This window comes from Pholcus phalangioides, unplaced genomic scaffold, assembly GCF_987345545.1.
Source record: "Pholcus phalangioides strain wild (caught in Gottingen) unplaced genomic scaffold, Ppha-v1.0 ptg000172l_1, whole genome shotgun sequence".
NCBI lineage: Eukaryota > Metazoa > Arthropoda > Arachnida > Araneae > Pholcidae > Pholcus > Pholcus phalangioides.
This window is the reverse complement of record NW_028301637.1, coordinates 7723602-7748363: the sequence shown is the minus strand read 5'-3', so window position 1 is coordinate 7748363 and position 24762 is coordinate 7723602. Positions and strand designations below refer to the sequence as shown.

General features: G+C 40.6%; 2 protein-coding genes and 1 pseudogene across 5 annotated transcripts in view; 2 read left to right on the top strand and 1 right to left on the bottom strand.

The window, feature by feature from the left end:
- LOC149063658 (multiple inositol polyphosphate phosphatase 1-like) overlaps nucleotides 1-13835 on the bottom strand; it is a 62671-nt gene extending 48836 nt beyond the window's left edge. For 2 of the 4 annotated variants that reach the window (XM_089255906.1, XM_089255899.1), the window contains exons 1-5: nucleotides 13737-13815; nucleotides 5948-6242; nucleotides 5690-5824; nucleotides 3908-4021; nucleotides 3682-3819 (exon numbers count right to left, since the gene is read on the bottom strand). In XM_089255906.1, coding sequence (XP_089112032.1) covers nucleotides 3682-3819; nucleotides 3908-4021; nucleotides 5690-5824; nucleotides 5948-6164 — 604 coding nt within the window. In that variant the 5' untranslated portion in view covers nucleotides 6165-6242; nucleotides 13737-13815. Of the gene's footprint in view, nucleotides 1-3681; nucleotides 3820-3907; nucleotides 4022-5689; nucleotides 5825-5947; nucleotides 6243-9699; nucleotides 9971-13736 lie in introns of all 4 variants that reach the window. The other 2 variants (XM_089255900.1, XM_089255903.1) reach the window with 2 other exon arrangements.
- A 2756-nt stretch (nucleotides 13836-16591) lies between these two features.
- LOC149063657 (cathepsin S pseudogene) lies at nucleotides 16592-17587 on the top strand (annotated as a pseudogene).
- A 2212-nt stretch (nucleotides 17588-19799) lies between these two features.
- Nucleotides 19800-24762, top strand: part of LOC149063656 (multiple inositol polyphosphate phosphatase 1-like) — a 36616-nt gene continuing 31653 nt past the window's right edge. Inside the window, exon 1 of the mRNA XM_089255898.1 lies at nucleotides 19800-19852. Within this exon, the coding sequence (XP_089112024.1) occupies nucleotides 19826-19852 (27 nt within the window). The 5' untranslated portion in view covers nucleotides 19800-19825. The remainder of the gene's footprint in view (nucleotides 19853-24762) is intronic.

The window sequence follows — 24762 nt, the reverse complement described above, 5'->3', positions numbered from 1 at the left end:
TACATCAACGTAGTACTTACATGTGTAAAATTTCGTTTCATTTTGACGACTTCTTCTGGGTACGCTAATTTTTATGGCAATGAGTGTAGTTTGAAAATTTGAAGAATTTCTATCTTTCAATTCTTTTTTTGGGACGGAGAGAAATTTAGTTCAGATTTTGCTCGATAGAGGACGCTGCAATGAATCAAAACGACGGAAATATGCAAATCAGAGTCCAAAAAAGGGAAAGATTTGAGAAATTGAATTTTCTGGATGTTATGCCGAAACTAATATTTGGAAATAAAAGTGATTCGTCTCCTTCGGGAATCGAACCCGAGTCCGCTTGCATACCGGGCAAGTGCGCTAACCAATACACCAGAGACACACTTTTCAATCCCTTGTAACACGCATTAGTAGCGTGAAGCGGGTGGAGACATAGCAGCCTCCCTTAACTACAGCTATTTTCGCCCCAGTTGGAAATTGTTGGCCCAGTTGGCAGTGGGAAGCTGCTATGTCTCCAGTCAGCGCTTCACCAGCACCTCCTAGAGATAGAAGGCGAACGTTATTCAGATTACCTAGCATGTTTGCCACATTTATAAACGCAGCATTCTACACTGCTGGCCACCCAAATTGCAACACCAAGAAAGACAAGAGATATCGCAACAATATTTATTTTGTAGATAACATGTTGACCAAGCATCAAATTATTAAATTTATAGACTTCTGTGAAGTGTGGTTCCTGTCAAAATCAGTAGCCAGAGTAGCCGCCATTGTTGGAGATCACCGCTGCCACACGCCTCGGCATTGATTCAAAGAGACTTTGAATGTGTTCTTGGGGTACAGCAGACCAAGCAGCTTCCACGCGTTGCCAAAGTTGATCTGGTGTGGCAGCTGGGGATGTAATCTGGGTCAATCGTTGAGCAACCATGGACCACATGTTTTCTATCGGCGAAAGATCCAGAGAGCGAGCTGGCCAGGGAAGCAATTCAATCTGGCGATTGACGAAGAACCTTTGGACAATGCGTGCCACGTGTGGTCGCGCATTATCCTGTTGAAATATGGCTGTGGGCAAGCCCTGAAGGTAAGGAAGGACAACTGGCTCCAACACCTCGGAGATGTAGCGGTGGCTTTTTAAAGTACCGGCAATGCGCACTAGAGGAGTGCGAGAGTGATATCCAATACCGCCCCATACCATAGTACCCGGTGCAGGACCAGTGTGGCGGTGCATAACGCAGCTGTTCAGCATCCTCTCTCCACGGTGTCTCCAGACTCGAATCCGACCATCGTGGTGTTGCAGACAGAAGCGTGACTCGTCAGTAAAGACAATTTCATTCCATTGTGCCGTCCACATCCTTCTTTCATCGCACCATTGGCGGCGGAGACGTCTGTGGTTCTGCGTCAAGGGTAGACGAAGCAATGGACGTCTTGCGGACAGACCACTCTGCTGTAAATGGCGTCGAATGGTACGCGCAGACACTGGATGATGCGGTACAGACTGAATGTGCTGTGCTATGGTTCGTGATGTGGCTGAGTGATCCGTCACTGCCATACGCACAATACGCCTGTCATCACGTGAAGTGGTGCACTGAGGTGGATGCGATCGAACACGTCGGTCCGTCGTACCCTCCTGCATCCAACGATCACATATCCGCATCACAGTTGTTTGGTTTCGTCCAACACGACTACCGATTTCCCTGAAAGATAATCCACAATCTCGGTAGGCCACTATTCTTCCTCTGTCGAACTCGGATACTTGATCAAAAGATGATCGCTGTTTTCTACGAGGCATAATTGATCGTTTTTTTGAAAAAACCACAAGAAAAACCACAATTGCCGTACTTCAAATCGTCGAAATCTCCGAGCCTTAAATAGCGCTTTGAAGTGGCGCCACAGGCGCGCGTGATGTGCGTCTGCGCTGAAATTCTAATCATTTGCATATCTAACCTCCGCTAATGCATGTTGTAAATTTCATATTATTTGCATGCTTCCTTCAGGGTGTTGCATTTACGGTGGCCAGCAGTGTATTTCGTTTCTTATTTTGGCGTAGAATCATCCTGATTGGCTCATAAATACCGCATAGTGATTGCGAGGCATAGAAATCGCCAATTTTGAGCCCGATCATTTTTTTTCCCCGCACAACGATGGTAGTGGCACGAGCAGGGAATTTTTTCCCCTCAATATTCTGAGGGAAAATGGACTACTTACTGACGTCACAAGCAGACTGCAGAGGCCTTCTGTCTCTAGGAAGTGCTAGCTTCACGCTACTAATGCGTGTGATAAGGAATTGAAGAATTGAAAAGTGTCTCTGGTGTATTGGTTAGCGCACTCATTTATATACCCTGTAGTTTTTTTTACACCCTGTAATGTTGTTTGCTGCATAGCAACTGTGTGTACTACACAGTAAGCACAGCTGCACTGCAACTACATTAACATTTTCCGAGAGTGGACAGTACAAAATACCAACGCTATCAAACACCCTCGAAGAACAAAAACTGGTGAAGAATTTAAAAATGTATTGAAGGTGATTTTGATCTAAATATAACATACTAGTATATCGTAGAGGTTCCGAAATATCGTTATAGAAAGGTTTATCGTAGTACAAAGGATATCGCTGTATCGAGAAGTGTTTATCACTAGACTAAAGGCAATTCCAAACAAGATTTGAAATTTGAAAATATCGTTGTAGAGAGGTTTATCGTTATATCGAATGTCGTTGTGGCGAGGTTTTACTGTATATATGTTTCAGACTTTGTTATTTGATAGAGCAAAATTAAATTTGCTTTCTAAAAGAAAATCGGCCAGTATTTCTGAAAACAAGGTCCAGCAAAATGTCTGCAACAATTTGACGGACCACTTGTACCCCCGTATTACGGGACATTCCCGTAATTTTCGTTTTGTTCCGGTTTTTCTTACACATTTGTGCCGTTTTTTTTCAATAATGCATATTTTAATTTGCAATATTTACTGAAGGCGTGAATACACACCACAGCGTTTTTTACAAATTTATACTCTTACAAATACAACGCCACAACAGGCAAATTGCCCAACGAGGTGGCTGACTTAAGAACATCATGGATCGCCGAGCCATTTTTGGAGGCCGTACCTACTACTGCTACATCACTGTACAAAGATACGATTTTATTTAAACTCATACGGATATTACGAATATCAATTACAACGGATGAATAATCACATCAAGTCTGCCTACGGACTACCTCTGGTCCGCGGACCTTAGGTTGAGCAACGCTACGTTAGAGTGACAATATATTAAAACACGACTTGAGGATATTAATTGATTTCGTATTTCTGTACTACCTACTCATCCGATCTCAACCCAATTGAGCATTTGTGGGATGAAGTTGAAAGGTCTGTTGAGAGCTCTAAAACACCACCTTCTAATCTGAGGCAATTGAGAGCTGCCATTTCGTTAGCACGGACAATTCCTCCTCAACGGTTTCAGCAACTTGTAGAGTCCTCCATGCCTAGAATAGTATCTGCTGTCACATCAAAGCCAGAGGCGGTCCCTCACAATATTAATGGTGAGTAGCAGGGTGTTCCTAATTTTTTGGCCACCGGGTGCATATTCCATCACGACTTGAGGATATTAATTGATTTCGTATTCCTGTACTTAGAAAGATTGAAATTCGGAATATCAACAGGAGCTGCCCGACAACATACATCATCAATTATGTCCTGACTTACTTTTGTCTCCGAAGATTCCTCTGGCGAAATATTCGGCCGTCTTCATCGTCCTTTCTTGACCAGAGTAATTAAAATGGAACTTTGACGCATCATACGGTTGATCGAAGATCTCGGGAAATTTTTGCTTGAACTGTGCACCTTCGAGAAAAGATGTCGGATAAATTAATCTCACACAGCTTTTATAATTGTAATTTATCCAAATCTAGATCCAAATTCCAATCATTACCTAGTTTCTGAGCATCTCTCTTTCCATCTTCGGCGGCTAACCGGGAGAAACTGTCATTCAGGTAATGCGTCGAAAAATTTTTCAGTCTATGAATGTCTTCTGGACACAGTGATGCTTGAAATATACGAAGTTAAGGGTTATATGAGTCCAAAATTTGGGAACTTGTTTTTAAAATGAAGGTAGAGAAAATTGTGTACAGTATATCAATTACACTGCAGTACATAACTGTAGATCAGCAGATACAGATTATTTATGTGTGACGCTGAGCGTCTAGTAATATGGATGTTTGTGCGACGTATGGTATATAGATATTTTGACGATATTTGTGCCCGGTAAAATGGACGCTTATGCGACATCTAGTATAGAGATGCTTTGACGCTAAGTGTCTTGAAAAATGAATGTTTATGTACCATTTTTGTATAAAGATGTTTTGATGGTTTGGTACCTGGTAAAATGAATGATTACGTGATATCTCATCGTTAAGTGTTCAGTAAAATGAATGTTTATGTGGTATCATGTATAAAGATGCTTTGACACTAGCAACATCTAGTATAAAGATGCTTTGGTGCTGAGTGTCTTATAAAATGGATACTTATGTGACATCTAGTACAAAGATGCTTTGACGCTGAGTTCCTTGTAAAATGGACGTTCATGCGACATCTAGTATAGAGATACTTTGACGCTAAGTGTCTTGTAAAATGAATGTTCATGCACCATTTTGTATAAAGATGTTTGATGCTCATGACTAGTATAAAGATGTTTTGACGCTTAGTACCTTGTAAAATTAATGGTTTGCGACATCTCATCGCTAAGTGTCTAGCAAAATGAATGTTTATGATGTGTCAATGTATAAAGATATTAACACTAGCGACATCTATAGTTTAAAGATGCTTTGAGTCTGGGTGCCTTGTAAAATGGATGCTTATGCGACATCTTGTATAAAGATGCTTTGACGCTAGGTGTCTAGTAAAATAAATATTTATGTGATATCAGTGCTGTTATAAAGGTATTAAGAATCCAAGTCTCTTGTGTAAAATGGATGGTTATGCGACATCTAGGGGTGAAGATATTTGACACTGAGTTGCCTAATAAAATAGATGCTTATGCGACATCTAGTATAAAGATGCTTTGAGACGCTCTAGTGCCTAGTAAAATGGGTGTTAAGTAAACATTTTATTTTCTGGATATTATGCTGAGGTGAACTCGGAAAGAAAAGTCATCTTGTCTCCTTCGGGACACGAACCCAGGTCCTCTTGCATACCGGGCAAGTCCCTGCGGAGACAAAATTACTTTTCTTTCCGAGTTCACCTCAGCATAATATCCAGGAAATAAAATGTTTCATTGATATCTTAGGCTGAGAAAAAAGCCATCTTAAATGGGTGTTATTGCGACATCCGGTATAAAGATGTTCTGACCTCGAGTGCCAAGTAAAAGTGAATGACAGTTTATGTGACACCTTACAAAAATTTCTGCAGCTGTGAGCTTGGAAAAACGGGTTTTTCAGGACATTTCTCACATAGGTGTTTCGATGCGTTTGAATGCAGTAAAGGAATGTGTTTATTCGGCGTCTGGCATGAAGATGTTTCAACATTGCGAGTGAACCAAAAGGAATTATTTTGAACAATTTACTTGTGATTGCTTTTGTGTTGGTATCTGGATAGTACGTGCGTGTAGTGCAACGCATCAAGTAGACAAGCAACAATAAACAATATTATAAGCAGATGTGAAACGGAATGCTTCCATTACAATTACACAGTTACATACAATTCTATTAGCACTCACTCTTCCGCCCTTCATCTGCGTGAAGTATCAACTTCTGTAGACGAGGCAAGTCCTTTCGTAGTGCTTGGATTTGAACTGTATCCGGATATCTGGTCGTATGACGGATTAGCAGGTTAAGATACACTGGCTTACAATCTGCGAAATACGGTACGGTTAATCTATTTTCTCACATAATATGAATTTCATCAAAACGAGTAGAAGAGAGTTGAGATTTTCTAAGAAAAACAATTTAGGGGAATGCGCATACTTTACACTCACTTGGACCGACGTCGAATCCGTTCCTGGCATTAAATCGACGCTGGTCATCGTACGTCGTTACCGCCCCGTACCAGCGATTCGGGTTGGTATCTTTGGTAAGGCAAGTCATTTGTTCCCCGTCGAGGAGTTTGTAGCACGAACCGCTCGGTCCGCTGACGGTTGCTTGGAATAAAATGCCTAACGAAATCAAGGCCCAGGGGATCACCGCTTTCGTCATTGCTGACCTTTCACGCCTCCGTTGCTTGAATGAAACGGTAGAAATATACTGGCAGGAAGCAGCATTAAAGAAAAAGCGCTGAAAAAATGGATGTCTCTCACGTAATGATGAACATAAAACAATGGAAATTTTATAGGAAGGTTACGATGTTATTTGCATGTGACGTAGCATATTTCAATCATATTATCGTAAGAAATAATTTTTTGCAAATTGTGCTCTGGTTGGGGGGATTTCATCACTTTCATGATGAAAAATCAAACAGGTGGTACATTTTTCGCCACAGATTCAAGGAAAAGTTTCGAAGAGTTAATTGCTGCAGTTCTTTCTACCCTTGACGGAAATGCAAGTTTTCAAATGTTTTTTTTCCAATGCAGGTGTAAAATGAGACATTTTATGAAAAATTTGGGACAGCCAAACTCACGGGAATATCTCGTAAAATACGGATCAAGTAACCTCGTAAAATACGGGACATATGATCACTCTTCATCTATAAGTATCTGGCCCGCAAGTAACAGAAATAGAGTCAACCCTCGGTTTGCGAACGGCTCGGTTTGAGAACAATTCGGTTTACGAACAACGAAAAATGATTCAGTTTACGAACTTCTCTTAGTTTACGTATCCACAAAAAGGACTGAATAGCCAGAGAAGTATATTTCAGACGTCTGTGATCAAGTGGCTATTTTTTTCTTTTATTTGAGAGGAAAGTTAGTTGAAAGAATTTTATTTCACGCTCTCAAATACAACTCCTATTATTCACTCTATGATCCATGGATCAGCAAATCATATCAAACTTAGATGAAATCAAATTCTTTAACTAACTCTCCTCTCAAAGAAAATAGTTTGAAACGTTTTGCGGATCCATGAATCATAGAGTGGATAATAGGAGTCGTATTTGGGAGCGTGAATATTACTCTAAAAGAAGCTCTACGTCAAAGAACTTTTTCAAAAATGTTTTCCCAATGACACAAAACGAACACCCTAAATGACTTTTTCAAAATATTATTTTATTACTTTTCATTGTATATCATGCATTGCATTTTCTATCATTGACAAAGCCTTCGTAGAAAATGTTTTACAGAACTATGAGTTTGACTTAGAGGATATTGGGGCCAGATTGTGTTGCGGGCGGAAATTTTGAGGGCTTTGATACTGAGATTACAGATGATATTAATGAAACCACACATAGCCCAGCATCGTTCTCATTTTTTGACAGCTGGGCAGTGATTGTTTTTTTCAGTAACTTATTTTTCAATGATTTTCATTTGTTTCATGTTATGCACAGGAGCTACTGCAAAAATTTCTCCCAGACGCGTCTTCGGGTCGCCAGCAACAAATCAATTTATTGATTCAAATAGGAAAATTGTTTCGGTTTACGAACGGACTTCAGGGACGAATTATTTTCGTAAACCGAGGGTTGACTATATAGCATATCTGGCCGGGAATCCGAGCCGATCTCCCCGTTAAAAAGTCTCGCAACAGGCCTACAACAGAAAATTGCACTGAAAATTTCAAACACACACACAACACTAGATGCGCACACAAATTGTTCGATACATATAAGGCATACACAACTTTCAGCACCAACTCAATCGGTAGTAAATTGCCTCTTGCGATAGACCTGAGTTGTGCTTGATTTGAATGAATAAATGAGCATATCCGTCCCGTAAACTGAAAAGATTGTGCGTTTTGCCCATCTGGACTACAGTATATACAGTGGTGTTTCCCCATAACTCGACTTACCGCATTTTACTCGCGAACCGTTCATCCCAGAGGTTTATTTCCAATTAAGAAAAGTATCCAAATAACGTGTAAAACTCAGATAACGTCATTCCCGTTTTTGCAAGCAGTTGTATAGATATTAAAATAAAAATATTATTTTTCTGATATTGACATCCTGTCCTCAAAAACACAATTAGAGGAAGTTGTTCCCTTGTCTCTCTTGAGGCCAGCAAAAATAAGTTCCCGCGTTTCTAAGAGCAATACTGCTTTGAAAGCTTCCTAGGAAACCAAGATTCATTCACAGTGTGTAGAAACGACTGTTAGAAAAAGGATGTATCACAATAAAATAGTCTAATTTTATCATTGCTGAATGATATTTTGAACAGTAAATCTGAAGGGACTTAGGATACAAACTCTCACAACAAAAATCACGATTTTCTGCTATATCTACCCGAAAGAGAAAGTAATGATTTTTGAAGTGACTGGTCCGATACTGAATAATACTGATGGAAAAGAAAGACTAAGATGCATTCATTTTTTAATTGTATACTCTTCATAAGTTAATTTGTAGTATGAAATTATAATAGTGCCCTAGTTTCTCCCCCGACAGTGCAAATTTACAGTGGCATAATATTATGTGTTATCCATAGCGTGTGCGAACAACTAAATAGCGTAAATAACGGAGTAAGTGCACTCGTGTCCCGTATTACGGGACATACCTATAATTTCCGTTGTTCTGATTTTATTTATACATTTGTCCCGTTTTCCTTCACCAGTACTTATTTGAATTCGTAATTCTTACTAATGCCGTAACACGCGCAAGCACGCACGCTTGATGACAATTGGCGGCGATCCGTATTTTATGGATTATTTAGGATCCCAGTTTACCGTATTTTTCTCAATGAAATGTTGTTATCGAATCTTGAAGACTTTTTTTGTGAGGAACAGTACATAGAATTGTAGTCACTCACTTAAGCATTCATATGGTCACTCCCTTGGTCATTGACACGGTTACTTACTCATACTGTCAATTGCACACTCACACAAACGGTCACTCAATCACTCGATCATTTATACGGTCACTCACTCGCTCATACAGTCAATTTCACACTCACTTGGTCACTAATACGGTCACTCACCCACTCATATGATCACTCACCTACTCATATGATCACTCACCTACTCATATGATCACTCACCTACTCATATGATCACTCACCTACTCATATGATCACTCACCTAATCACTCGGTCATTTATACGGTAACTCACTCACTCATACAGTCAATTTCACTCTCACTTGGCCCACTAATATGGTCACTCACCTAATCACTTGGTCACTCACACAGTCAGTCATACATTCAGGGCAGGCAAAATGTCGAGTACGAAATTTTCCGAGGGCGAAATGTTCCAGAGGCGAAATTTCCAGCGAGAGAGATACAAGCCCCGAAATGGTTCTGAAATACCGGTCACTGATAATCAATTCATTCCGTGAGTTGTATTGTATACCCATACGCTGAATTGGCCTCTGACCTTGACGCGTGCAGGGAGGGTTCATTTTTCAAGAGGGCGGGGGGGACTAGCTAAAATAGCGCAAAAGACGCCAACGGAAAATACCAACCTGCTCCTTTTGCCTGCGACCTTTTTACCGAAAGAAGATGAATGGAATCGCCCATCGTGACGTTTCATGACGTAACCAGAGGCCAACTCAGCGTGGGTGTACAAGACCGATTCCCCATCCGTAGATTCATTTTGTGTGTTACGATTATTTCGCAACAAACATTGGAAAGAAGGGAATGAAAGTAAAAATTGCTTACGTGTTTTTATTGCTATTTTAATTCGATTTCCTCCTCACAGATAGAAACGCGCCAAACAATCAAGGTGCGATGAATAAAACGAATAGTCAGCAATTGTATAGCGGAAGTTAGAAATAAAGTATCATGATACACTTTCCTTTGTTTGTATTACCCAATGGAATGTCTACCCGATCATTCTTCATGCGTCCGTTCTCCATTGTGTGGAAATATATCATTCATAATTATTATGAAATGACCTTTTCGTGTATTTTCCTCGTTTGTCCCTTTTCGGCTGAAATATATATAAACTACGTATAACTATCGAACTCATTTTCAAGCGAATTATAGAACGTTTTTCGGTAAAGGATACGCCACAGACATGGTATGTTTTTTTTTCGTCTCATGTTTTTACGAACTCTGATTTTACACACATTTGAATACTATTGTTTTCGTTTCTGCATTTATGTTCAACTGGATTTTTGACTCCGATTTACGTTTTCTTTGTTTTCTTCGAAACATTCATGCATTTCAATGAAAATTTCCATTGCTTTCATCAAAAAACTTCCATTGCTTTCATCAAAAAACTTCCATTGCTTTCATCAAAAAATTTCCATTGGTTTCATAGAAATTTCCATTGGTTTCATAGAAATTTCCATTGGTTTCATAGAAATTTCCATTGCTTTCATAAAATTTTCCATTGCTTTCATCAAAAAACTTCCATTGCTTTCATCAAAAAACTTCCATTGCTTTCATCAAAAAACTTCCATTGCTTTCATCAAAAAACTTCCATTGCTTTCATCAAAAAACTTCCATTGCTTTCATCAAAAAATTTCCATTGCTTTCATAAAATTTTCCATTGCTTTCATAAAATTTTCCATTGCTTTCATAAAATTTTCCATTGCTTTCATCAAAAAATTTCCATTGCTTTCATCAAAAAATTTCCATTGCTTTCATAAAATTTTCCATTGCTTTCATAAAATTTTCCATTGCTTTCATAAAATTTTCCATTGCTTTCATAAAATTTTCCATTGCTTTCATCAAAAAACTTCCATTGCTTTCATCAAAAAACTTCCATTGCTTTCATCAAAAAACTTCCATTGCTTTCATCAAAAAACTTCCATTGCTTTCATCAAAAAATTTCCATTGGTTTCATAGAAATTCCCATTGCTTTCATAAAAACTTCCATTGCTTTCATAAAATTTTCCATTGCTTTCATCAAAAAACTTCCATTGCTTTCATCAAAAAACTTCCATTGCTTTCATCAAAAAACTTCCATTGCTTTCATCAAAAAACTTCCATTGCTTTCATCAAAAAACTTCCATTGCTTTCATCAAAAAATTTCCATTGGTTTTATAGAAATTCCCATTGCTTTCATAAAAATTTCCATTGCTTTCATAAAATTTTCCATTGCTTTCATCAAAAAATGTCCATTGCTTTCATAAAAATTTCCATTGCTTTCATAAAAATTTCCATTGCTTTCATCAAAAAATGTCCATTGCTTTCATCAAAAAATGTCCATTGCTTTCATAAAAATTTCCATTGCTTTCATAAAAATTTCCATTGCTTTCATCAAAAAATGTCCATTGCTTTCATCAAAAAATGTCCATTGCTTTCATCAAAAAATGTCCATTGCTTTCATAAAAATTTCCATTGCTTTCATAAAAATTTCCATTGCTTTCATCAAAAAATGTCCATTGCTTTCATCAAAAAATGTCCATTGCTTTCATCAAAAAATGTCCATTGCTTTCATAAAAATTTCCATTGCTTTCATAAAAATTTCCATTGCTTTCATCAAAAAATGTCCATTGCTTTCATCAAAAAATGTCCATTGCTTTCATCAAAAAATGTCCATTGCTTTCATAAAAATGTCCATTGCTTTCATAAAAATTTCCATTGCTTTCATAAAAATTTCCATTGCTTTCATCAAAAAATGTCCATTGCTTTCATCAGAAAACTTTCAGTGATTTCATCGAAAAAAATCCATAGACATTTTCATCAAACACTTCCGTTGATTTCATCGAAAATTTCCTTTTTCTTCAAAAACTTCATTAAAAATTTGGGATAGCGCACCAACGCAGCGGCGAGATTTATGTCCCTGTTAAATTTAGCCCCCCCCCCCCCCCGTGTGCAAAAAAAGTGACAAAGGTGCAACAAAAATGATCGAAATATTCCATTGATTACATATTTTTTTGGTGTCAGTTTTCAGTAAAACGAATATAAGCCATTCGATGGAATGGTCTTATCAAATTCACTCTTGATGCACATTAATATCATTCAACGGAAATAAATATGCCCTCATCTTGGTTATCAACTCTGCGGTGCATTAAATTGATTTACGTAGTGACGCAATACATTTCCAAGATTCAACCGAAGTGCACAAATCCTTTGTCACTTTAATGACATAAATTCTGCGAAGACAATTGAGCTGAGTCATAACATTAGCGTATAGGCTTAATGGCTGGTTGTCTCGGCAATTAGAGCTTGACCTCCAACAGCAACTGAGGCTCTTACATCCAATTTGAATATTAGACGTACGCAAAGGAAGAGAAACGCTTGGATTCGTACATATTTGGAAGGATTGCGCAATAAACATAGACTTTTAGAAGGCGTTAAACTAGTTTGAAGGATATTTTTGTTGAGCTGTTAAAACCAAGCTGTTAGTACGTTGTTAGTAACCGCTTGAGGCTTGCTGAATTTTACCTTTTACCAGTGTAAATTTACCAAATTTACGCTGAATGGTAAAAGGGGTCCAACTATTTTAAAGGATATTTTATTAACAGTCTGTGAACTTGTTAATAGCAAGCTAATTATTGTTTCGTAATCGTTAGAGAACTTGTTTATTCTTAGGGTTTTTGAAACCTAAAGCTGACTTACCGCCATCTTTGAGCAAAGTGTGACGTCAGTATTATCGCTATTACCAATCGTCTAGTAAAATAGATATTTTCACGACATTCTAATGTAAATAGCTTATGAACGCATGGGCGTACCCAGCGGTGGGCAGAGGTACTGCCCCCAGAAGAGAAATTAAAGTGTAGTAATTAGCCCACAGTACAGATGTATCAGTTCAGTATCGGTGAGTTGCCTCCCTCTAGTTCAGATCCTGGGTACGCCCTTGTATGAACGTGTTAAGAGCAGGCTTATTATTGTTTCGTAATCAGTTGAGAACTTGTTTATACTAGGGCTCCTTGAAACTCTAGGCTCACTTATCCGCTGTCATTGTGTGACGTCAGTGTTGTCGCTGTGGTCAATCGCTTTTCCCTACGCTGCTTTTTTTTTAACTGCTTGACGACACTTTGAACTATAAACTGGTTTTGTAATGAGAGATGAAAGACGATGAGTACGCCTGCCTCTATAGTTTATACGCACCGTAATGCTTAGTTTCCTTCTTAGAATGACTGAGATAGATGAGTGTATATACAGGCTGCAGACAGCAAACAGGACGTATAGCATCATTTTACGGGCCAACCGTTGATCCTAGAGGCAAACTTCCAATTAGGAAAAGTTTTCAAATAACACCAAGTGCTCAAATATATCACTCATGTTTCCTATAGGGTTGTATAGTTACATATTAAAATATAAAATAAAAATAACTTTTTGTACAGTTTCGGTGTGCCTCAAAACCCAATTAGAATGTTGTTAATTTGTTGCACTGCCTCTCCTGATGCCAAAAACAAATTTCCACGTTTCCAAGTGCAATATTCTCCGATATATTCGAATTTGAAAGTTTGGGAAAACACCGCTTTAAATGCGGATAACATGGTTTATCCGCATTTAATACTGTTTTTACAGACTCAATTTTCCTCCATTTTTCACCAATTATTGACGTTATAGCTAAGATGACGTTACAACCGAGTTTGTGACTGTACATCTAAAAATTTAGGTAAAGTTTCCATCTTTTTATTTCCGCTAAATACGAGGAATAAGCTATGGTTCGCAAGTTTCATTTACGATGGTGCCTAGAATAATTACTAACTTCTTATACCAATACGCCATCTATAGACACAACTGATTACTGGATATATATATAGCATGTATATACTGTAATTTTTCAAACTTACCTCCTCATGTCCAGAGAACGTTCATCGCAAACACACATGAAAAAAAAGGGGTTCAGTAAGAGTCTAACTGGGCTTTTGTTTTGCATCTTCTCAGCTGAATACATTATTTGATCATTGAGAAAACCCAAATCTCAATGAAGTTTTTCGTGGGGTCCCGTATGTGTGCGTGTTTATGTGTAATCATCTGTCGTTTTAATTGGGTTGCTGTTTTATTTTCTTTCAGATATATGACATCCATATTTGTTATGGGCCACCTCGTTGGGCATTTTGCCTGTTGTGACGTTGTTTTTGTATTTGTATTTGTTTGATGGTGGAAACAGAATTTTTTGCACTAAAATAACAAACATATTTCTTTAATGGATATTGTTATTATTTATATCTGCGTTAACTTTCTATCTCCGACGGAACTTGTTGAACAATTTACACTGACTAATTGTTTGGGAAACGATTTAGTCTTTCTTTGTCCTTTATTAGAACTGAAATGACCTCCAAATAGTTTTTACAATAATTACACTGGTCAACAATTTTTTTCCTTAACGTTAGTGAATTTCCACAAATGTATGGATGACGGAATTAGATGGAGAATCGTCGGTAGATTGGAGGCAGGGCAATCACAAGTGCAGGTGGCTACAGAGCTCAGGGTCCTCTGCAATTTGTGGAAACAGTTTCGGAACACTGGATCCAAGTCGAGGAGACCTGGACAAGGTCGTCGAAGAGCCACGACGACCAATGAGGATCGTTATTTGGCACTTTCGGCGCGGTGCCACAGGACTGCTACAGCATCACGGCTCTCACGTGAGCTGCATGCTGCCACTAGAACTCGAGCTTCACGGTTTACTGTTGCTCGAAGGCTTCGTGACAGAGGTCTTTATGCCAGAAGACCCGCTGTTTGCGTCCCGTTAACTGCAGCACACAAGAGAGCATGTTTAGCATGGTGCAGACAACATTAGCCTTGGACCAGACTTCAGTAGATCACCGTGCTGTTCACAGATGAGTCGAGATTCAGCGCCTGGACACTGATTCTCGACGTACACTCATCTGGAGAGAGCCCGGTACACCCGATACCATCCCTCCCACATCAGGGAAATACACCACTATGATGGTGGAATGGTCTAGGCAGGCATCATGTTGGACGGCCGCACACCCCTCCATATGTTTGGCAGAGGGTGTGTGACTGCTATGAGGTATAGAGAGATCTTAGAGCCCGATGTTCGAGTTTTCAGGGGCGCAGTTGGCCCTCGGTTCCTGTTCATGGACGACAACGCGCGTCCACATCGGGCTCACCTTGCCAATGATTATCTAGAAAGTGGGGATATTCAGCGTATGGATTGGCCAGCCAGATCTCCTAACCTAAACCCTATAGAACATGCCTGGGACGCTCTTGGGAGGGCAATTGCATCTCGCCATCCCCTTCCGAGAACCATCCCCGAACTGAAAACTGCGTTGCTGCAGGAGTGGGACCGATTGCCACAGGGACACCTCATTTGCCTCGTGTCCAGTATGCCGTCGTGCTGCGCGACCTGTCTGACTGCGTGTTGTCTGCAAAAACCAACAGCAATCACTCATCATCGAAAGGTCGTGACTGCCTTGATATCACCAACCTGCCTCCTCCAAAGTTCGAATGCCTTGGTGGAACCTTTCTCCTAGTTCATCATTGACAGCTAGCTCCCATGTAATCGGGAAAAATATCCAACAAAACAAAGGCAAAGGAACCTCTCTCTCTCTCCTCAGAATTCACGTTCGCATCAGCCAGCTTCTGAAATCTTTGTTCAATATCATTCAACCTCCAATATTTGACGATCATTGTCAATGGTGGAGTGGCCACCTCACTCGCCCATGACCAACCTGGGAACGTATTGGGCCAAGCTTAATACAAGTATGGCCTTACCTTTAGACAAGGAGAAGGAGGAAAGATTGCTTTTAAATACCGTATATTTTTTCCTCTTCAACAAAATGTAAACAAAAGATGGCTCCGGCCATTACCAGTTGAGCTGACGCGTTAGAGGGGATTGAAAGGAATGTTCGATAAAGAACTTATGCTTTAAAATATCTCCTTTCTCGTCATTGCCGAAATAAAAGCCAAAATGCAAAGCATTGGGTTTGGCAGGATATCCCGTAAATGTCGGCGAAATGGTAAATTATACGTCCCAAGACGAGGGGAAAATAAATGAGATTTTAGGTTTTGAGTGAGCAACTTCAGATTGAATTTTTTACATACAACATCCGACCAAATATTCTAAAACACATTTGGTACAGGTAGGGTGACCATACGTCCCGTATTTCCCTGGACAGTCCCGGTTTTCTCTCTTTTTTTGGCCGTCCCGACTTTTTGGCAACTAATACATTATATTATGATTATCAAAAACTATAAATAAGAACATTAATCTCCCGCATTTGTCTTGGTGAACGTTTTATTTCGTGGAATCCATTTTAATCCACTGCAATTTGCAGTAATGCTTCGTTTCCCACCAATGCGATTTTCCGTAATTTCAGCAATATTTGGCAACTTTGTTCAAATTTGTCGTCGTTCTTGGCGATAATTGGCGATATCCCGTATTTTCCTGTATTTGGAATCATAAATTCACGTATTTCTCTAGAAGAAATATGGTCAGCCTAGGTGCAGGTGAAATGTTCACAATTTACGAACTGTCACAACCAGAACGTTTGGGAAACCGAAAAATGTAGATAAAAACGGTGGATTGGTTATCAGCCGATCAAAAGAGGTTAAAACCACGAACAATCATAACAGGCGTACGAATTCCTTTTTATCGGCTACAGCCCGCATTTCGCAACATAACACAAAAGCTTTTTAGGTTCGATCGCCGTAGTTGATGCTGCTGGAAATTTTCAGGACGATGATTTGGTTCGAACTGCTTATCTTGTGTATCGCAGCTAGGTGTTCAACCTCGTTCATCGTTGATCTGGAACACGTCTGGAACGCTTACAGAGATGTCTATCCGAAATCATACGGCGCTTCAAAAGACTCCGAAAGATTGCGCAAGCTGAGGCAGAATGCGAAGATGGTGATGAGCCACAACATCGAGGCGGATCTCGCCCGACATTCCCACTGGCTCGGACTCAACAACTTCAGCGACATGACCGACGAAGAGTTGAGCCGTTTCAAGAATTGTGTCTTAGCGGTTGGTGAGTTGAACGAAACGATAAACGCCATCTCGGCAATGTACAGTCCAAAGTTCGACGAAATTCCCGAAGAATTCGACAACAGGAAACTCAATCTAGTGACGTCCGTAAAGTATCAAGGTGCTTGTTTGAGCTGCTACGCTTTCGCAACAGTAGGAGCGTTGGAAGGTCAATGGGCCAAGTACAAGAACGAGCTCAAAAGTCTAAGCGTCCAAAACGTCGTCGACTGCTGCAAGAAAAACGGCTGCTCAAGAGGGTATTTTGAGGAGTCCTATGGGTACATCATCAAGAACGGCGGCATCGACACCGAAGAGTCCTATCCGTACCGCGCGTATAACGGAGCATGTAAATACAGTGCGTCGAACAAAGGGGCCTATCAAAGCGCGTACTTCTACGTGGAACCTTGGAACGAAAGAGCGCTGAAGGAGGCCGTATTCCGCGTTGGTCCGATAGCAATCGCAATCAATCAGACTGCCTTTCCCGAAAGCTACCGGAATGGAGTTGTCGATCCAGATTCTTGCTCGGATGATATCAACCACGCAGTCGTCGTTGTTGGCTACGGCGTCGATAAGGGAACCCGGAAACCGTACTGGTTGATGAAGAATAGTTTCGGAGTCATGTGGGGCGATAAAGGTTACCAGAAGTTGATCCGAAACAAGCAAAACGGAATGTGCGGAATCACCTCACAACCGTCGTATCCCGTGGTCTGATGATGGTGATTGAGAACTACATTCAGACACGTCACACTCCCCCAACAGCTGAACTAGAGAATAATAGCAACGAATACAAATGGAGTCGGCTCTTTATGTGTTTTGGACATCTAGTTTCGGACGAAAATTCTGAATAAAAAATAGTCAATGTTTGGCTATTATTATATGCGCATTGACTGAAGATCCACTTACTCGTTGAGAAGGTCTCTCCTAGTTTTAAGCTGATTGCCAATAGTCATTCATTAATATTTGCTTCCAATGAGTGCCTCCCACATCTGCAATGAAGCGACAGCGGCATAGGCTGTCTACACACTTGCCCAACTTGACCCAAAGTTTCTTGGCAATATTTGCTTCCAAAACACTCTCCGTATTGTGACTGTTGGCGTTCTTCGACCAATGTGTGGCCAGATGGATTGGAAGATTGGGATGGAAGGTGCTCCTTTTGAACTTAGGGTTGGGGATAAAGGATTCCCTGGTCGTTCTTTTCGATCAATACCTTCCAGCATCCAACATTTGGCGATCATTACCAATGATGGAGCGGCCACACTACTCGCCATGGCCATCTTTGGAACGTATTGAGCCAGGCTGGAATAAAGAGTGCCCTCGGCTAAATTTGATGTTTCATTTTTTCTCATATATCTACCATTAGTGGTTTGCATGACTAGGACTTCCAATCGGAAACAAAACATTCAATCGGCCCTCGAGCTGCTGAAAAAAAAAAAAAAAAAAAAAAAATATATATATATATATATATATATATATATATATATATATATATATATATATATATATATATATATATACAGTAAAACCTCTCTTTAGCAGTCATCAGCGAGGCAAAAAAAATACATCCGTTAAAGAAGGGTGACTGTTAATCAGGGGTTTGAAATGTATACTTCTATTATATAAGGGGGAAATTATATATACATATTATTTGACCGTAAAAGAGGGGTGGCCGCATCTGAGGAATGTCCATTAAGAGGGGTTTTACTACATATGAAGAAATCGTCTCAGGCTTCCGGGCTTCTGTCCTGTCAGCCCCACCCTTGTGGGGGCCATGCTGGGCTCTATTGGAAATCGCCAAATTGTGTCCATTCCCTTTAATTCGTTAAACCAGTGGGTCTTAATCAAGGGTCCTTGGAGAGGTTTTTGGGCAGTTCTGTGACCTTGTATGAGAAAACAACAAACCTATGGTTTCTTACATCATCTTGAGGTGCATATTACTCCGTGGAGGATTCTGCTGCCTTCGTGTTACTGACATAAAGTGTCTGTGGAGCACAAATGATAAGAAGCCTCGGACTAGGACTAGAGAGTGTTGGAGGTACACAGCAAAACCCCTTCCGGAAGGACCACCTATCCGTGGGGTCAATTTTTTTCCCCCTCTCTTTAGTTCTAAATTTTATTCATTCATTAGTTCACCTGTATTAAGGGGGTCACCTCTCGTCCGAGCTAGTCTTCTCGGGAACGACGATAGATCTTTTTAAAGACCAATGTTGTATATCAGGGGTGCCTGCCCTCCAGCCCGCGGGCCAACTGTAGCTCAACAAGCGGTTCCATCCGGTCCACGAAAGGTGTTCGGGCATAGCAATACACATCGCGCGATAAACATAACAAGGAGGTCATGCACCCGCCTGGCAGTAGAGGGGGTTAGCGGGAGCTAGCCTCTCACTGAACAGTTCTGGGTTTCGGACATGGATGCCTAACACTAACAAATTCCCCGGACGGATCATGCTGATCCCTTGGCGGCAACACGTGACCATAATGGGAATTTAAAATTAATGAAAAATAAATTCATAATTACAGGGACAAATATAATGAAAAAAATAATGGATTAAGTTGTTTGAAAATTTAATGAAAGAAATGAACTCAGTTAAAATAAAAGCGTTCAATAATTTGGAAAACCCCGTTTATAATAACCGGGAATACCACGGTATGCCTTTGTGTCCATCAATGTCTGAAAGGTTGAAGACCCCCCCTCCTTACGTCATAAAGATCGTTCCAATCCCCAAAAACCCAATCTAACTCTAAGGAAATCTTTGATAAACATTTTTCTCATACTTCTAATCACGTGTTTACGGAGGAAGCAAAACAGCTGTTTATCGTTATAAGAATGGCCGCTGCCACTGATTACGACATGAAGTATCGAAGAAAGAAGCCATATCGCTCCCTGTGAAATATATAAATGTGGAAGAAAGTATTTTCCCTCTGCGTAAATCGTTCAATTCTCGTGCATAAAGTATGTTTTTGAGGAAAAATTACATAATGGTAAGCGCAATTAATTCCGTATAGGCTACTAGGTTAGTGGTTAGTAAGGTGGTTCGTAGAGTCACTAGCTACTTTACCAACTCTGGCCATATCGCTATATTGCAGTTTAGCGGTCATTCAAGTATTACGTCAGCATCGAGGGGAGGGGGAGGGGGGTTTCGAATTTGCTGACTTTTGATGACAAGGGGGGGAGGGGGAGGTTTGAAGGTTGCTTACGTCATCAACCACCCTTTTTGAAGATATGAAATATTCCAAGCTGCTGACAATGGGGGGGGGGGGGAAGGGGAGTCAGTGTTTTGCTGACAAGGGAGGGGGAAGGGGGTCAAAAATGGCTAAAAATCTGCTTACGTAATACTTGAATAGCCCCCTTACTGCTATTAATGAGGTGGGTTGGAAATGAAGGCGTTGTCTATTGGTGGTCACCTCAAGTTCATTACGGAAAATATCTTATCTATATCCTCACTCGGGTTCGAACCCAGGACCGTGACAGCAACCTTCGCGACGGCAGACGAGCATCTTACCACCAACCCACTCGGGCTAGAGTCAGGAGCTACTACTTTACCGCACACCAACTCCGGTCATATATCGTCAAACGGCAGTTTCCAACCAGCGGAGTTGGGTGGGAAATGAAGGTCCCATCCATCGGTGGTCGCCCCCAGGCTCGGTAAGTAAAGAACTTGCTTCTGACATTCAAAATGCGCCGATTCTAACCCATAGACCTTGATAGAGTCACTGGCCATCACTCGCTGCATTCGGAAATCTGAAAATTGCTCTGCAATGGTTCGTTCCCCCATTATAGCATTTGAACCCCTCGTGATTCCCCACCCTTGGTTGTTGAATGTTGGGAAATCCAATCTTGGTGAGTCTCTCTCTCTCTTTTGCATCTAGGCTCACCGATCTGCATATTCTTATCGATGAGCGGCTTAGGTTTTCTGAATATTTTTCAGCGGTGGTCAAAAAATCGAATAGAATGCTCGGTTTCATTTCAAAGAGGTCTCTTCGTGTTCTCCTGAACTGATGGCCTTAGTTCGTCCTGGGTTGGAGCATGCCGTCAGGTTTTGGAGACCACACTTACAGAGGGACATTGACTTAGTAGAGGGGTCACCGCGCGATGCTTAAGCTATGAGGAGAGACAGGGGCGTAGCCAGAAATTTCGTTTCGGGGGGGGGGGGGCAGACCCCCAAGTCCTCCCCCCCCCCTTCGCTACGCCCTTGCTCCCTTCTTAGTAAGTCTTTATATTATGAAGTAAAACTACAGACTAAATTTCATATTTGGTTCTTCATATAACCTCTGAATCTCGTTATGACCCTTTTTCAGAGATTGAATTTTTAAAAAAAAATCCTTTCTGAGAGTGAGTCTTTACATTATGTGCAATATTGTAAGACCGGGATTACGCTAAGAACTTCGATAAAATATCTTTTTCAAAACTTAAAAAAATTCAACCAATAAGCGCATTGGTTACATTCGAGCAAATGCAACCAGTGATCTTATTGGTGAAATTATTCAAATTTTATTAAAGATCTTTTAAAAAAACTTTTACACTATAATCCTGACCGTACTATATCTGCTTACAAAATTTCATATTTATAGATTTAGCGGTTCGGGCTCTTCGATGTTGAATGAGTCCGGACATGTTTGTGATAAGAGTGTCTGCTCAGATTTTTTTTGTTGCGAGCATCATATAGGCTACAAATACATTATAAAATTTTTACAAAAATTCTTTTATAAAACTTGAAAAATGAAACTAACAAGCTTATCCGTTATATTCGAGCAAATGCAACTGATAAGATTAATAGTTGCCCTTTTTCCAAGTTTTACAAACGAATTTTTATAAGGCATTTGTAATGTAATACCGGCCATAGAGGTGCATATGTTTTGTGTTTTTGAGGATATGGCTAAGGCCGGTTGGTCTGCTGAAGTTGGTTTTCTGTGGTTTCCAGCTTCAAGGCGCGAATGCGAGCCGATCTCCCCGCTAAAAAGTCTCGCCACAGAGAGCAACACTCCTACAACGTTACAAATATTCAATCATTACACTTCACTCCCAGTTTGAAGTATAGATGGCAGCACTGAAATATCAAACACAACACTAGCTACACACTCAGACTGTTAGGTTTGATCATTTTTGTCGCACCACGGTCATTTTCTGCACACGAGGGCTAATTAGACTGGGACCTACAATTTATTGCCGATTCCGAACGGCAGGCTTGTTTTTTATACTCGTCGAGAGGTTGGTGCGCTAACCCCTCGATGGGGGACTCCCTGCGGTAGCAATTTTTTTGCTGCGGTCAAGTCGCCGTTTGTTTGTTGTACCCCCGTGTCAGGAAAGTTTTCTGACAAGGACGAACCGGGTATCGAACTCGCGACACCTCTAAACATCCTTTGGTACTTTAGGCGAGTATCTTATCGGCCGAGCTACCGCGCCAGTCTGTTAGGTGCACTCACTCTGTCCCAGACTCTGCCACGAAGCTGGGCTGGAAGAGATCTCGGCAACGGGATAAGTCCGGTGGCAGAACCCCTGGCGTTCATTCATTCATGGCTAAGGCCGGTATTACACCATAAAAGTTTGATAAAATCCCTTTCATAAAACTTAAAATCCAACCAATAAGGTTATTGGTTACATTCTAGAAAATGCAACCGGTGACCTTATTGGCTGTATTTTTCAAGTTTTATAAAAGGGCTTTTAATAAACTTTTATAGTGTAATACCTGCCTAATCCCGGGAAAAGTTCCGTTGACTGTACAAGAGCATGCTGTGCTGTGTCGAGTCGCTGTACGCGTCGCGTCTCGATTTGCTCCTGGCCAAACGCGAAGCGGAGTTTGAACTAGCCGAGAGAGATTGCAATGACATTAAAAGGAATGTTGCGCAGACTTCGCTAAACAAATAAATGTTTTTCATGTAGATTTTGAATATGCAAAGGTCTCTCTCGCGTTATACCATTGAATGGAGCAACAGTTACGTGTCGTATAAACGTTACGTAAACAGTTACGTACGTTCTTGAATATTTAGGAATTTGCGTGGGATTGAATTTTTCTTCAGGTTGAAATTACTTAGGAATGGTGCGTTTATAGTAAATCGGTTGTAAATCGCGGTTAAATTTTTAGTATAATTAATTTTGACTCGGTCAGTCTGATTAAAATTCAAATAAAATATTACATTACAAGTTTGCAAATTAATGCCATTTATTAGATGAGATCTTTTAACCCCTTCTTAACGCATATTGAAATCAGAGAAGTACGCGGGGAGGGGGGGGGGGCGAATGACAAAACAAAAAAAATTATTTTGATGCAAAAAACAAGTTTAATTTGGGAAGGAAATACCTTTTATATGTTATTTTAATCAATTTCTGTTACCTTCGATGCTATTTGGAAGCTAAGAACATGAAATTTTTCTTTAAGTGATTTGTGAATGTGCCCCAAGCCTACTTGAGTGATCTGAAAATGTGCCACGGGTCGCTTAAATTCTTTGGAATTCCGCCACGGGCCACTTAAGCGATCTGTAAATGTGTCAAATACAAATACAACCCCACAACAGGCAAATTGCCCAACGAGGTGGCTGACTTAAGAACATCATGGATCCCCGAGCCATGTTTTGGAGGACCTACCTACTACTGCTACCCCGCCCACACACCCCCCTACCCCGCGGAACCCCCAACGAATCGGTACATGCGGGAATGTGCGTGTACGTGTAGTGAAACCTGACGTGAAGTTTTTTGTTTGTCTGTAATACTTGTTATGTGTAGTGCTGCCATCTGCCACCAGTTTTTCGAACTATGACTGAAGTGTTATGATTGAATGATTTATCGTTGTAGGACTGTTGCTCTCTGTGGCGAGACTTTTTAACGGGGAGATCGGCTCGCATTTGCGCCTTGAAGTTGGGAACCACAGAAAACCAACTTCAGCCGACCACCACTGTGGGGTTCGAACCCGGATCCTCGCATCGCGAGTACGTCACTATAACCACTCGACCACCACAGCGGCAATCGCTTAGTTCAGTTTGACAAAATTTGGTTTGAGGGGATAGGCCACATCAGATAACCCCCAATGCCATTTGGGTCCGCGGGCTAATGGTTTGATAAAGCCGATATGGCTTAGAGCTTGGGTCACAATAAATTTCTTAAAAATATATTTTGGGTTCGTAACCTTCAAATAGTATTGAAATTTACAGAAACCGATGAGTCCCCGTATACCCCCCCCCCCCCATCGTACGTCTGATCATACCAATTTGCGTTAGGAGGTAGGAAGCAGAGATGACGAAATTTTGCTAACGGAGCGGGAAGGGGTCAGAGTTTCGCTGACTTTTGCTGCCGGGGGGGAGGAGTCAAAAATGGCTAAACATTTTCTGGCATAATATTTGAACGGCCCCCCATCTCTAGCTTCATTTCCATAGGTCTATACTCTTGTTGAGGCCTCGTTAACAATTTAAGCATATCTCTCGACTGCGTAAGTGTAACTGGAGCACGTGTGAACTGCATGTGGGAAGACCACTACAGTGGATCCTGTGTCTACTTCATTTCAATTAACACTCCCTCTCCGTCATATTTTCCAGCATATAGACGGTGCATAGCCTACATCTTATCAGCTTGGCCAGTTTTCTCTGAGTTGTCTTATATCGCGCAAATTTTGTACTTTCCTCTTCCCCCTTTATTACCATATGAATCATTTTATGAGAACTACGAATCTTCTGCGCCTATTGGCCGGAGAGCATTCTCCAAGGTATCCGGAGAGTTTGTAAAAGACAGAGATCTGACCGAATTTTTTTACTGAAATGTTTGGAAATATTTTTAGTTTATGATCGTCTTGGGGAGGGCACGGACCCCTTAAGTTCTCGCTTGCGTACTACTTACTCCACTGGTCCCAAACATATGAACTCAGGGCTGTTTCTTCGCTAGAATCTTTCGCTGCAACGTATAA